Source organism: Vanacampus margaritifer, chromosome 13 (assembly GCF_051991255.1).
Source record: "Vanacampus margaritifer isolate UIUO_Vmar chromosome 13, RoL_Vmar_1.0, whole genome shotgun sequence".
NCBI lineage: Eukaryota > Metazoa > Chordata > Actinopteri > Syngnathiformes > Syngnathidae > Vanacampus > Vanacampus margaritifer.
In genome coordinates this window covers 773,612-789,802 of record NC_135444.1, presented here as the reverse complement: position 1 = coordinate 789,802, position 16,191 = coordinate 773,612, and the positions used below count along the sequence as shown (strand labels likewise).

At 41.9% G+C, this 16,191-nt stretch overlaps 1 protein-coding gene across 4 annotated transcripts in view; it reads left to right on the top strand.

The window, feature by feature from the left end:
- ect2 (epithelial cell transforming 2) overlaps nt 1-16,191 on the top strand; it is a 191,101-nt gene that overhangs the window by 106,081 nt on the left and 68,829 nt on the right. For all 4 annotated transcript variants that reach the window (XM_077584340.1, XM_077584339.1, XM_077584341.1 and 1 more), the window contains one exon: nt 7,930-8,040. In XM_077584340.1, coding sequence (XP_077440466.1) covers nt 7,930-8,040 — 111 coding nt within the window. The remainder of the gene's footprint in view (nt 1-7,929; nt 8,041-16,191) is intronic.

Sequence of the window (16,191 nt, the reverse complement as noted above, 5' to 3'; positions counted from 1 at the left end):
GTTTTTAATAACTGAAAAAAAGGAGTGCGAAATTATTCAGCCCCTTTTCTTTCAGTGCATCCAACTGACTCCATAAGTTCCCTGATGATTTCTGAATGATCCATTGTTGACCTAAATGGCTGATGGTGATCACCTGTCCACCTGTGTGTAATCTAGTATGGGTAAAAATGCACGTGCTCTGTGATGGTCTTAAGTCCCTATTCCACTGAGTTCTGAGCGTTGCAGAATGTTACCAAACTTAGGTTTCGTCAGAGTTTGAAAGGGTTTGGAATTGGTCGGAATATGTCGCATTTGTGTTCCTAATTATTCGTAGTTTTCACCATTGTCGCCATTGTTTGAACATATTCAAATTTCCTTGCGAAGCCATTGTTTTGCCGCATTTGCTCGTAATCCCGTAGTAATTCATCGTAATTTGTCATAAAATGTGTTGGCAATGTTCTTTTCGTCCCACACAGCCCACTACGGGAAAAGCTGACAGTCAAGCCGGTGATTCCTCCAAAACGCAACAAGATGTTGCAGCGCGTGTGTAAGTCTATATGAACATTAAATATCAATGGCCTCTGAGTGATCGACTGTTCATTTTGGACTTTGTCAGATCTCGCTTACATTGCCGACTCTCCGTTCAATGGGTTAAAGCTCCCCTTTATCTCCACCTACTGTAATACGGCCAAAGTTGAGGAGTTGACGGGAGCGCTTCAAGTAGGCTGCGGTTCTCACCGCCCTGGTTTTAGAGCGTCAGCCGGTCTTGCTTAAGATAAACCCTTATTGAGTAACCAATTCGAAATAAAGATAAAATCTAAACATGCTTTTTTTACAGCGGTTCACCCTCTAATGATCGGTTGCACTTGTTAAGACCTAAATAAGTTAAGATGGTTTTATCAAACCCATCTTGTTATCCTAATCTAAAATAAAACGAAGTAAATGTAAAGGTTCAGGGATTAGCAGTTACCGATGTTAAGGTGTAGTTATTCGTTCGTTAAAAGACCTAAGTGGTTGTTAGAAGTATGACTGAAATAGAACTTAAAGTGAGAGAAAGGTTAAAAGTAATAAGCTAAATTGGGATACTTTGCTTACTCTTACTGTTTACTTAATTTACCTAAAAATAATAGTAAAAGGAATATTAATACCTCAGCGAATCTATTACTACACTAACCCACAAAATAATTGTAATAATCATGTTTAAATTAAATTCAAGAGCTAAGTAACACTTAACTTATTAGTGAAAAGATCTAAAATATAAATAAAATATTATCTTTTCGGAACTCAGATGATATAGAGTTATGTCTATCAAAACCAAATAAACTCCAACTGACACTAAGAAAGATATTAGGTAACGCAAGTATTTCTTAATTCAAGCACTAGATTCCTGTTCAAATAGGTCAAAATACTTTAGCCTAGGTAATCTTAACTCTAGATAGAGTCTTTAATTGCCACTGTTAATAGTCATCCCTCTAACAATAAACAGTAAAATCAAACCAGTTGGATATAATACAACAAAGTGGTTAATTCGTGAGGTTCAGAAATTTTAATAAAATACAGTCAAGTTTAAAAACTAAAAGTAAAATAAATTCAAAATCATAATGATCAGAAATAAAAATAAAGTAAAATAAGTCAAAAAGTTTTTAGATAAAAATAAAATAAAACTAATTAACAATCAAACGATTCAGAAACAAAAGTGAAATAAAGCAAAATTAAAATCAAAGATTCAAAAATAAAAGTAAAATAAATTCAAATTCAAAATCAAAGGAATCTAAATTAAAAATAAAATAACATATAAAGTCAAACAGCAGTACTCCCAAAGTTGGAAAAGAATAAAAAAAATCTAATTGTATTTTTTTTTTGAAAGAGTGAAACCCAGATAAATGACAGATATGTTATAGAAGGACCCCTTTTTAGTAATAAATAGTCAAACAGACTTAAGTAGTTTCGGCGAAATAGGTTCGAAATAATGACTTTTCCTTAGCTATCCTAGACTTACTCCTATCTATTCAAGTTGAATTTGGAATTTCCTATATAAGGCATAGTTCAGCTATCTTTTCTACTCTTAAAAACAGCCACAAAAAGCAGCCAATATTATCATGCCTTTTCTTACCTGAGGAGTAGGATAAGCCATCTCCCCAAGGGTTGTCGGAAAAGCCCCGAAATTAGCCCGTCTCCGCCTTATAAACCCAATATTTCGATAAGGAGTTTTTGCCGGACACCCTCCTACTAAGGGATTTAGTATGAGGGTTTCACCCACAGATGGCGCCCTTTTTCCATCTTAAGCGTCGCAAGATATTTTTATAGCTAGTGCAGCTGCAAGCAATCTCACGCTTTAGGTCAAGCTGACCTGTTGCCTCCTTCCTTTCCCACCCTGTAGCGGATATTAACTATTACAATATATGGGGGTCCTTCCAAAGCTAAGCTACATCCAAGTATTCCCACCAAAATATATACAATTCCTGTGCTTTTGTAAGTGCTTATATGTCGTTACATCTGATTACATTCATGTTATCACTAACGTACAGACCTTTCGTAATTGACAGGTCCGTAGGCCTAACGTTAATATGAGTAGACATTGTTTTGTTTTTTGTTCTTTTCTGTCCTCTCACATCAAAGGTTCCCAAGTCAAGCTCTGCAAATCTACACACATATGCTACTGAGCAACCTCTACAATCAACTCAACATCCTGCCTTTTATCTGCCACAATTAGCCTTCCTCTCGGCCTCGCTGTGTCACTCCCTACCTGTTGACTCAAAACGACTTCCCTCCTGGGTCACGCTGACCTCTCACGGCTACTCAATGCGGCGCCTTTCCTTTCCTTTCCAAGCAGATAGGCGTCAAATATGAATAATTTCAATACTAAAGCTGGATTATCATTCTTATTATTGTACAAATGAATTCATAAAACATAAATATATTATATTATATAAATTAATTTAAAATATGGGTTAAATCTACCCCAGGCATGCCGATCTATAAGCAAATCTAGCAAATTTTATTTATTTATTTTAAGGCTCCCAATTAAGGTCTTGTAGTTATTCATAACCATGACGCTAATTTAGTTAACGCTAATCTTCAACCCACAAATCCTTCTTACATCACCATCCCCCCGTAACATGATTCATTACAACATCAACTTGTGACACTCACATAATAACACCCTTCTAGAAATGGTGGCACAATGTTTTCACCTTTCAAGCGACCTAATTAGGTCACATAATCATGCATGTTACCCAACAACTTATTTCCTGGTCTTTATTGTGCTATAAAAATGCCTATGGCGTCGTCAAATATTGCCATAATTTAGATAACACTCCAAGCCTCTCAGGTTTCATATTCTTCCTTTGAGAAGAAGGAAATAAGACATTTGTGAAAGTGACTGGTGAACACGCAGCCCATACAGCCAACCTGTGTTTATGTACGCAACCGGTCCGTGATGGTGGCATTATGAAAAGCGTGACTCATTGTCACCAAAATGTATGGATACATGTTCTTATGATAGTTAATCCATCCATTTTCTTAAATGCTCATTCCTCACAAGTGTTGCAGGGGGTGGTGCAGCCTATCCCAGCTGGCTTCGGGCAGTAGGTGGGGTACACCCTGAGTTGGTTGCCAGCCAATTGCAGGGACTAATGATAGTCTGAAAATGAATATTAAAACAAAACTTGGAGCATTTTTCTTCTTCTTCTTCTTCTTATTATTTATGTCGTGATGGCTCTCGTTGCATGTATTGACACAAAACATTACATCACATTACTTTTAAAAAACAACAACCCACAACTGATTGTACGAGTACATGTGCAGACGTGATAATCATAGTCTGGAAATATTGGAATGAAACTCGCAATATTTTGGATGATAATCGAAAGCGTTATGCATTATGATTATTATGATTATTATTATATGAATGCAGGGCTCTAAATTAACACCTGCCAAATTCGGGTTAAAATTCATTTTGGTGGGTGGTCATAATGTAATGCAAGAGGCATTCGCGTCTGTCAGTAACACACTATGTTTTGTTCTTAACGGCGTTAGGTAACGCCCAATTCCCACTAACTGTGGAGCGATTTCCGTACGGCATTCACACAGACTGCAATTCACACATCACAAAAAAAATAACTCAAATGCTGTGTTTCATTGATTCTAAGAGGAGGTTCAACAGTGGATAGTTCTTGAATCCTCTTCTCAGAAGCTGTTTGATGATGACCTCTCGGATTAGACACTATTTCAATACCAAAAAATCTGAGGGAAGCTGCAAAACCCTGATTTTTATCATTATAATGTCTGTCAATAGCATAATCAAAATTATTATTTCTAATAGCTGCTTTATGCTCTGCAATCCTTTTTATTTGAGAAATTTTAGATTACATTTTGGCCAACATAAATCATGCCACATTGGCAAATGAGTAAGTACATAACACGTGGAAAAACAATTAATGACTTCTTTTATCCTGTATTTCTTACCCAAACGGGGATGATTAAAAGATTTTTTACCAATTTTGTTGGCACAATGTGCACATTTTCCACATTTGTATTTCCCACAAACCTGCTGAGCAAGCCAATTAGTTGGTGAAGGTTCGACATAAATAGAATTGTCAACATTGTCTCTCTAAACCTCTTCAAATTTGACCTTTTTCATCAAACATGTGCAAACTGATATTATTCCCATTCTCCAAGTTCTAAAATAACTAAATACACCAGTTAATTTGATATTAGACCTGGGCTATGCCTGCCTCAAGAGCCATGTAGTTTTACTGTTGACGTTTTTCATAAACGCTGCAAAGTTTGGGATAGTTTTCCTTCAGCTATAGCATTGTAAGTGTCAATCACTGTTAACTTTCCGAGTCTTTTGCTTCGTTTGTTCAATGATGAATAAAGTCAAGTCAAGTGAGCACGAGAATTTGGTCCCACTTTTTCCTGAATTCAGGATCTTGGTTGCCCAACGTGGGTCTTTTATTAATTCTCAAGCCTCTAGGGATTTAGCACAATTTTTAATTATTATAATTAATTGTTAAACCTTTCAGCATGAAGAACTATTAACCCCCCACCTTCTCAGCATGAAAATGCAAACAGAATCACTTATGTGTCTGAATATTCTACAGCTTCAAAGCAAGTTAAACATATTATCAATAAACATTGGAATGTACTAAAATGTGATCCTAGTTTAAACCATCTATCAGACTCCAGACCCCAATTTTCCTTTAAAAGAGCTAGAAATGCGAGAGACACTGTTGTCAATTCTATGTATGTTGAACCTTCACCAACTAATTGGGTTGCTCAGCAAGTTTATGGGAAATACAGATGTGGAAAATGTCCACATTGTGCCAACACAATTTATACAAAATCTTTTAATCATCCCCGTTCGGGTAAGAAATACAGGATAGAATAATTTATTAATTGTCTTATCACACGTTATTTATGTACTCATTTGCCCATGTGGCATGATGAATGTTGGCCAAAAAAAGCATAATCTAAAAGAGCATAAAGCGGCTATTAGAAATAATAATTTTGATTATGCAATTGCCAGACATTATAAAGATAAAAATCATGGTTCTGCAGCTTCCCTTAGATTTATTGGTATTGAAAGAGTAGCGTCTAATCCGAGAGGTGGTGACATCATCAAACAGTTTCTGAGAAGAGAAACTTTTTGGATTCATGAACTAGCCACTGTTGAACCTCTTGGAATTAATGAATCATAGGATTTGAGTTGTTTTTTGTGATGTTGTTGTGGCCTTTTGTGGTGAATGTAATGCTGGTATTGGTGCCTGCTATTGTGTATTATTTAAATTGTGTAAAAATAAGAAAGAAAGAAAAAAAAAGTCATGTTAACTGTAGCACTTAAACACACCTGGAAGTGATTGGCTCAGATTTGAGGTGAACCTGATTTGAGGTGAACCTGATGACGCTCAACGAAACACGTTGTTTCCCTCAAATAAACTCTTGAAGTGAAGTTCTGTCAGTGTGTGGGGGATTCTTTTTTCTGGTTGTCAAAGAAAATAGTAGAATAATAATAATATAATAATATCTATAATATCTATATCTATAATCTTTGGTCGCTCAACCATATATTATTCAGCACGACCAAGATGACATTTTGATCAGGACTTTGTCAAAAGGGCAAAAGACAAACCTTCAAGGTGAGTCAAGCCAATTCTGTAGCAGAAAAGCACAGTTTTATTCTAGTCTATAATCTATAATAATAATAGAAAGTCATAATGATATACTCGCCTTGTTTAATTAATAATGCCAACAATTGTATTTCTCTTATTTCACGAGTGCTAAACACGTGAAAAGTGGCAAATTGAGTTGAGGTCTGTCGGGAGCACAGAACGAATTCAGGTGAGAAATGGTGTGCAGTGATATAAAAATTTGTGTCTGAATGATGCAAGCCTAGAGATGGGCAGTTTTGATGTAAATCAATCATTTTACATGTCTTTAAATGTGTAGAATTATAAACTGAAGATATACTGTACCACCATATTCTCTTAATTGAACGTGTGCAAAACTATGTTGAGTTGGAGAAGATGTTTTGAAATGCTCACGCCATCAGAAAAAAGGAGCAGGCTTTTTACAGACCATATGGATGTCGGAGTAAGTAAATTAACTTTACTATAGGTTTTCAGAATCAGTGTATTTAATGCGACAACATGCTGCCATAGACATACTGTTGCTACTTTATGTTTAGGGGCTTCAAAAAGAAAAAAACTGGGAACATTTTCACGGGGCGGGGGGTGGCCTGTTTGGCTAGTAACTCGTGGTGCAACGAATCACAAACGTCACGGTTCGGATCAGATCACGGATTGGATCATTTTTCGGATCAGCAAAAAAAAAAAGAAAAAAGAAAAATATAACTTTTTCTTCATTTATTTTGTAAACCGCTTTCAGCATCAGATGACACTTTTCAAAATAAATAAATTATAAAAAAATAAAATAAAAATTAACAGTCAAGTTAGCGCAGTGCTTAGAACAATTGCCTCCAACCACGGAGAACCTGCGTTCAAACCCCGCTTGAACCACATTTTAGTACATTTGATGGTTCGATACCAACTGACTATCCTATCAGGAAATTGATTATAATTTCTTTGAAATGATTAAATCCCACCTTAGACAGATTGCAATTTAAGTTTTCTTTTTATTCATTTGTAATTAAACTACAATTAAAATTGTCTATTTTTCACATAATTTACCTTTCAATTTCCTTCATAAGCATTCAGCTTTTAGCATGAATGCTAAGCGCAAGAGCAGAAATTGCACTTAGTCCAGTTTATATATAGCATTTTCCCTCCTTACACCGCCCTTAAAGCACTTTACATTTTGACTACTGATGACACGGCACAAGGGGCAACTGGGGGTTCGTATTTTGCTCAAGGATACTTTGACATAGTCACACTGGCCTGGAATCAAACCCACACTATTAAGGTTGATTCAAGGTAGTGCTATTCAGGTTACACCCAACATCCACCCCAACACTAAAGGAAATTTACTCTATGACAGTATAACTTTTTATCCTAATACTGCTTACTTCATATTTGATCGAACACCGGAAATTTAACACTGACCGATGTGCTGTGCAGACTGTTGCTAGGTTACGAGGAGTGTTGCATTCATCTTCTTTGCAGTATCGGCCGATGCCGATACCATACCAATACCTACGTTTTTTTTTCTTAACATGAAAAAGCTGTCCTGTCATTGGTTCAGAGCATTCAGTGAACATGTCACACATCAGTGCATAAGCAAGACATAAGATGCTGCATCCAAAGTCCTATATTAGCGTCAGAATTAATGGTATCGGCATGTTACTTGTTGGTACTCACCGATACCACTGTTTTAATGCAGTGTCGGGGCCTCTGCCGATACCAGTATCGGTATCGGAACAACACTAATATTTATCAAAGATGACCATCCCATATCTAATTTTTTCATTTTTCCTATCTCCTTTCTCTCTAGTCAAAAGAACTTGTGAAGGCCTACCCTCCCTTTGTCAACTTTTTTGAAATGAGCAAGGATACTATTATTCGGTGTGAGAGACAAAGGCCACGCTTCCATGCATTTCTAAAGGTAAGACTAGCATTTTTTTTCAACCACAAGCAGCAATACAATAATTGTTAGATTATTCATACATTTGTTCACTCAAAAAATACTACAAGAAAAGGCTATACATTTCTTAATTCTGGTGGTGCAATGTGTCATCTTTGATCCGTGATCGGTTCGGATCAGGCCCTACGGTTCGGATTGCGCACAATCCGCGGATTGGTTGGTGGAAAAAAACAAAAACAAAAAGTGTGCATAGAGATCCGGATGTTGACGTCACGCATCGCAAAATAGGCGTATAATAAATAGTGCAGCCATTTTTGCAGCATAGGACATGTGTCTGCAACTTTGAGTAAACGGCACACTTTAACAATGATTGTCAGCTGTTGTGGACCAGCTGCCACAACGAGAAGAGGCAAAAAAAGGATCGAGCATTCTCCAGGCTACCAAAAGAGGAACCAATGCGTAGCCAATGGATCACAGCAGCCATAAAAAGGGTGAACAACAAGACGGAGGATTTGGGATCCTCCTCAATGCTTGTGTAGTGATCACTATCAGGTGAGTCAATTACTGAATCAGTTAGTCGTGTAGGTGTAGCTCGATTGTGTAGTTATTAAATAAAGGCGAAATACGTGATCGGGCACTTTGTACATGGTTGCTGAATCAGCAGATGTTATTATCACACGGAAAAAATAGGGAACTAATCTTTCATTTGTTTGTGCTGCTACGGTTTAACCCCTAGGCGTTATTGTGAACATTTTGAGGCTTTTTGTTGGTTCTGACCAAGCCATTTCAAAATAAAATACTGCCCACGGGTTAATAGATAATAATAATAATAATAATAATAATAATATTGCATTCGATTTATGTAGCGCTTTACTAGACACTCAGACGCTTTACAATGGAATGAATACATTATTCATGCATTCTCACTGTGGTGGAGGTAAGCTACTTAAGTAGCCACAGCTGCCCTAGGGCAGGCTGACGGAAGCGTGGCTGACAGTGTGCGCCTAAGGCCCCTTCGACCACCACCAAACATTTGCACCTTCCATACACCAGTGTGAGTAGCACTGGAGGCAATGTGTGTGAAGTGACTTGCCGAAGACAACGACATATGACTTGGGGATAGCGGGGATCAAACAGCAGACCTTCTGGTTACTGAACGACCGTCTCTACACCCTTAGCCACGGCCGCCACAAGATATTACACAGTTGAATTTGATGACTGACCAACACCGTAAAGCCATTACGTCGGCCGAATTAGCAGATACGTTGCTAACATATTTAAATAACACTGCCAATACTTGCGTGAAACTGCTAACTTCGATGGCTTTTTGACCACACATAAAGGGGAAATAAATCTGGAGTGTACAAACTTGTAAAGCTGTTGTATGATCAGTTTTGAAAGCACTCACCGGTGTAAGAGAGGGGGTAATTCCACATAGCAGTCTCGCAGAGTTGAAAAAAAAAAGCGCTCCTGACACTTTATCGGCAATGTAAAGGCCGAGATACACCAATCTAATGTCGGCCAAATGTCACCGACGCCTACCTTCTGTGACATCGGCCCAGACATCGGCATGTTGCGTAGAAAAATCACGTAAATACCGCACCGACCCCGACTCCGACTATTACATAGCAAGAAGTAATTACCCTCCATACCATCGCCGGCGGTAGTCATTATTCCTAAAGGCAACTGTAAACCTCTTTACGGAGGCGGGATATAAAAACGTAAACAATACATACCGGTTAATTTTTCTCTCATGATGCTCTCCCACGTGAATGAAACCCTTTTTGCACAGTATCGTATAATGCTGTCATTGTCAATCCTCGCTCTTGTGATTGTACAAAGATTAAGGCAGCAAAGGCGCAACATAAGGAGAATCCACATAAAATGGACAAAATCCTGGATACTCCAGCGACCAAGGGAAGGATATTCCTTTGTCGATAGCTGATTCTAATAGCTAACAGCCATTCACAGTGATCAAATGCCCCGACTAGTGTTGCACGGGATACCGGTACCAGTACCGTACCTGGATGTTTTTGCGTCAAAAACGGCTCAGTATAATTTTTTCTTCGTACCGGTACTTTCAAAAATAAATACGAGACAGCCCGCCAACTTTGTTTTAAAGGCAGATACACATACACACATGGCCGCCTGTCTACCGATATGTGGAAAACGTCTTAAGTAAGCGACATGCCTCTTTCAGTGTGTGTGCGAGAGGGCGCAGGAAGATCTCCACGCACTGAAGTGCTCGCTGGACGTACACTCCTCTTTGAGAAGCATGAAGCGCTAATTAAGCTTATTAAAGCTTATTAAGTGTAGCGCTTGCTGGCCGTCCACTCCTCGTTGAGAAGTGTGACGCGCTAATTAAGGCTCCACGGGAGCAGAGTGGAAGCCACGCGTCAGCATTGGCATTGCCTACGCAATAAACACTTGAAGAACACACGTGAGGTTTTTAATTTTCAGTTTTAGAAACGTTTTGCAGTGGACTCAAGGTGCGTTCAAGAACTGGCACACAGTAGGAAATCACAGTTGTGTATAGAAAAAGCTCAGACGACTGACAGAGCAACAGACACAGGTTGTGACGCAATTTTGACACTTCCCTTAAAAATAAGTGGAGTGTAAATTATTTTGTTCCCAATTTGTCGTTATTTATTATGCATTCGACTAATTGGGAGCGGAATAGAGAAGAGCAGAGACATGCACGCACAATCAAGCAACATTACATTGAGTCATTGGAGTGCCACTGTATTGCCAATATTTAAAACGGACGACATCAAATGCAGTCAAATACAGTACTTCAAGAATATGGCATGCAATTTGAAAGCACATACAGTATAAACATAAATATATGCAGTATGTACATAAATTAACATATGTACATCCCAATATTTTGAATTAATAATAAATAAAAATAATTTGACAATTTTGGGCAATTGTAAAATGTCCTCCGTTAACAGGAGAATTGTAATCTCTGGCGTTAACGAAGTAATTGGTTCACGTAGCCTGCGATACCGACGAACACGTTAACTGACAACTTAACCACCGGTCGACGGGCGTGGCGGGGTTGGTAGGTTGGGGTATTTAATGTAACCCATACATAAAGCGCACCGCATTATTGGGCGCATGCTTGCTAAAAGAAACGCTAGCTTGCATGGTACAACAGATGGTAGCTTGTATGCAGGAGCAACACAACAGGAGCAAAACAGTTAAATCCACACAAATCCATTAACTCTTTGACTGCCAGACGTTTTCAGAAACGGGATGTCGCCAGTGCCAGCCGATTTAAACATTTTGACTGATCTTTCAAGGTCCACAGAAAATGTTGTGTTTGGACTATGGAAACACACATACTACCAAATGAAATATTGAACTCTCATCTTTCATCAGAAAAAAAAGTTTGTTTCTACCTTATTCCGTTCTTCAGTAATCAACAATAGAAAATGGTTAGTTTCACCGAAATGCTCTGTTTTGAAACAAAAAACGGAGAAAAAGAGCTTTTTGTGAAACGATGTTATTTCATGCACTCTAGTGAATTGTACACTTCTTTTTGTCCATGTGTAACAATTTGACAAAACAATTTCGCAAACTATTTACAAATGTGTGCAACTGTGGTACTACTTACAATTATGTGGATGTTTCAAATACAGTTTTTCTTTTTGTAACGCTCTCCTGCGTGCAAGGAGAGGGAGCAGGATTCGCACAACAGATTACTTTCACTTTCATTGTCCGTTTCGCGTGCAGACGTTACACTTTCTTGACGGCCTTTTTTTCCGGGGAATAAATAGCAAGTAGCAGACTGTACCCACTCCTCCGATGAATATGCATTGGACTCGGGGCACTCTTCGTCGTCCGATTGAACGTCCGCCTGAGCGTGCTCGCTTGTGCTCTGCGTTTTCCGGTGTCAGCATCGCTAGCCCGTGAACCTTTATAACGTCGTCATAGCCGCCGCGTCAACGCTTCCAACTTCGCCGTCAACCTCGGAGTCACCATCATCATCATCATCGATGATGATCATCGTCGTCATCAATGTGCTCTTTAGCGTTGAAAATTCCCAACTGTGAGCTGCTTGCAACATTGTCCACTTCCTCCTCCATCTAGCTCCGCCTAACGTATTCTACTGCCGCGTCAATGCTTCCAACCATGGAGTCACCATCATCATCATCGATGATGATCATCGTCGTCATCAATGTGCTCTTTATCGTTGGTCGATGCTTTTCGTCTTTGAAAAAAACGGCTCTAGCATGAGCTGCTTGCAACCGCCATTATGGCTTCTTCAGCCATTGTCCCCTCAACACTCTAGCCCCGCCTCACGTCTTCTGCTGACGCCCACCCGATCTTGTCAAAAGAGAGTCATCGCTGCCCTCTAGGCGCCAAAAATAGTCATTAGGCTCACTAGACCTGCTTGAAACTTTCAGCACAGCTCCGCAAGGTTTCCCTGAACCCGTTTCCAAAAAAATAAAAATAAAAATGGGTGGACGTCTTTTAACGTCTTTGGCGCTCCTCCGTAGGTTTTTGCAGAACGTCATTTAACGTCTTTGGCAGTAAAAGAGTTAATTAAAAAAATAAGAATTAAAAATAATAACGTGTTTTTTTTGAAAATGTATTTTAAAAAATGTAAATGAGCTGAATTTAAACAACTGGAATCGGTCAAGAAATGTGGAAGTTAATACACAGTTAATGGTTAATGTACAACCGCGTAACCGCGATAGTTTGCAGTTTAAACTGCCTCATAAGCATGTGTCTTCGCTGATGCCATTTTCCGGATTCCTTGGCTAAACTGATGTTGTTTTACACAGTGCAAATACTGGCAGTATTTTGTTATCTGTTCCTGCTTGGTCTCGCGACTGAAATATGGGTCGTCTCAGAGTATATTGCCCGCCGCACGTCGCCAAAAAGTTGGGGTCCAAACGGGGTAGACAAAATGAACTGCAGCAGACGGGCGATCACACTGCAGTCTGGTGTTTAATCTCTCTTTTTATTCACTTTCTCGTTTAATCTGCACATTTGAGTACATACAGCCTCAACTTAATTCCGCCTTCTTCCTCCCTGCATGGGCACTCCAAATTCACACATCATACACAGCCATTTACAGTGGCTCGAGGAAGTACCCAACAAGGATCGAGCGTGAAACCTGCCCACCAATATGATACGTGTGTTGGCACAGCAAAATGTTCCCTGCTTGGCTGGAAGGATAACGTCTCCGGAACTTGGTGCACACAAAAGGCGCACCTCAAAGGAGAGATGGGTCGGATTTAGGAGCGGCGGAGCGCCGCTGTTGAATGAATATAACGGAAACGCTGACGGCAATGCAAATAAATAGCCTTAGTAGACTTTAACTTTGAAGTTGGCCCACGTCGTCGTGTGATGGCTCGCTTGACTTGCCTTTTAGACGTTTTATGATTTCTTTATCGTAGTTTTTATTGACATTACAGTTGCAACCAACATCAACACAACGCTACTACAAATTCATATCAAATCGCTAATTTAGGACGCTAAGAAACTTCTAATTCCCCTCCGTGAGTGTGAACGTGGGTCCCCCTTTCCCATGGGCTCACCACCGGTGGGAGGGGCCAAAGGGGTTGGGTGCGTAGTGGGATGGGCGCCCGCCAAGGGTGGGGGGACCTTGGTGGACCGATCCTCGGCTACAGAAGCTGGCTCTTGGGACATGGAATGTCACCTCTCTGGCGGGGAAGGAGCGATAGCTGGTGTGTGAGGCTGGGAAGTTCCAACTAGACATAGTCGGACTCACCTTTACACACAGCTTGGGCTCTGGTACCAGTCCTCTCGAGAGGGGTTGGACTCTCTTCTACTCTGGAGTTGCCCACGGTGAGAGGCACAGAGCAGGTGTGGGCATACATATTGCCCCCCGGCTTGGCGCCTGTACGTTGGGGTTTACCCTGGTGAACGAGAGGGTAGCTAGCCTCCCTCCGCCTTCGAGTGGGGAGACGGGTCCTGACTGTTGTTTGTGCATATACACCAAACAGCAGTTCTGAGTACCCACTCTTTTTGGAGTCCTTGGAGGGTGTGCTGGAGAGCGCTCCTTCTGGGGACTCCCTTGTTCTGCTGGGGGACTTCAACGCTCACGTGGGCAATGACAGTGAGACCTGGATGGGCGTGATTGGGAGGACTAGCCCCGCCCCCGATCAGAACCCGAGCTGTGTTATGTTATTGGACTTTTGTGCTCGTCACGGATTATCCATAACAAACACCATGTTCAAACATAGTGGTGTCCATATGTGCACTTGGCACCAGGACACCCTAGGCCGCAGTTCGATGATCGAGCTAAGCTGTCAACTGATGACCACCTGGTGGTGTGTTTGCTCCGACGGTGGGGGAAGATGCCGGTCAGACCCATTTGTATTGTGAGGGTTTGCTGGGAATGTCTGGCCGAATCCCATCAGAAAGAGTTTCAACGCCCACCTCCGGCAGAACTTCTCCCTTGTACCGGGGGAGGCGGGGGACAAGGAGTCCGAATGGGCCATGTTCCGCGCCTCCATTGTCGAGGCGGCCGTTCGAAGCTGTGGGCCGTAAGGAGGTCGGTGCCTGTCGCCGCGGCAATCCTTGAACCCGCTGGTAGACACCAGCGGTAGGGGATGCCGTCAAGCTGAAGGAGTCCTATCAAGCCTTTTTACCTTGTGGGACTCCGGAGGCAGCTGACGGATACCGGCTGGCCAAGCGGAACGCAGCTTCAGCGGTTGCTCAGGCAAAAACTCGGACATGTGAGGAGTTCGGTGAGGCCATGGAAAACGACTTCCGGACGGCTTCGAGAAAATTCTGGCCCACCATCCACTGTCTCAGGAGGGGAAAGCAGTGCACCATCATCACTGTGTATAGTGGAGATGGGGTGCTGCTGACCTCGACTTGGGACGTCGTAAGTCGGTGGGCAGAGTACTTCGAAGTCCTCCTCAATTTCACCGACACGTCTTCCTTTGAGGAAGCAGAGTCTGGGGACTCTGAGGTGGGCTCTCCTATCTCGGGGTTTGAAGTCACTGAGGTGGTTGGAAAGCTCCTCGGTGGCAGGGCCCCGGGGGTGGATGAGTTCTTAAAGGCTCGGGATGCTGTGGGGCTGTCGTGGTTGACATGCCTCTACAACTATAGAGGGATCTCCTTAGCCTCCCTGGTAAGGTCTATTAAGGGGTGCTGGAGAGGAGGGTCCGTCGGGAAGTCAAATCTTGAATTTAGAAGGAGCAGTGTGGTTTTCGTCCCGGCCATGAAACAGTTGACCAGCTCTTCACACTGTGCAGGGTCCTCGAGAGTTCGTGGGAGTTCGCCCACCCAGTCTACATTTGTTTTTTGGATTTGGAGAAGGCGTTCGACCAGTTCCCTCTGGGAGTCCTGTGGGGGGGTGCTTCGGGAGTACGCGGTACCAAGCCCCTTGATACAAGCTGTCCGGACCCTGTACGACCGGTGCCAGAGCTTGGTCCACATTGCCGGCAGTAAGTCGGATTCGTTTTCAGTGAGGGTTGGGCTCCGCCAAGGCTGCCCCTTTGTCACCGATTCTGTTCATAACTTTTATAGACAGAATTTTTAGGCACAGCCAAGGCGTTGAGGGGTTCCGGTTTGGTGGCCTCAGGATTATCTCTGCTTTTTGATGATGAAGTGCTGTTAGCTTCATCAAGCCGTGGTCTCCAACTCTCACTGGAGCGGTTCGCAGCCGAGTGTGAAGTGGTTGGGATGAAGAGCAGCACCTCCAAATCCGAGACCATGGTCCTCAGTCGGAAAATGGCTCTTTCCGGGTTGGGGATGAGATCCTTCCCCAAGTGGAGGAATTCAAGTATCTTGGGGTCTTGTTCACGAGTGAGGGCAGGATGGAGCGGGAGATCGACAGACGGATTGGTGCTGCGTCTGCAGTGATGCGGACTCTGCATCAGTCCCCGTTGTGGTGAAGAAGGAGCTGAGCCGAAAGGCGAAGCTCTCGATTTACCAATCAATCTACGTTCCTGCCCTCACCTATGGTCGCGAGCTGTGGGTCGTAGGACAAGATACCGGATACAAGCGGCCGAAATAAGTTTCCTCCCCACGGTGTCCAAGCTCTCCCTTAGAGATAGGGTGAGAAGCTCGGTCATCTGGGAGGGACTCTGGGTCGAGCTGCTACTCCTCCGCGTTGAGAGGTGCCAGCTGAGGTGGCTCTGGGTTCTGGTTCAGATGCCTCCTGGACGCCCCCCTGGGGTGGCT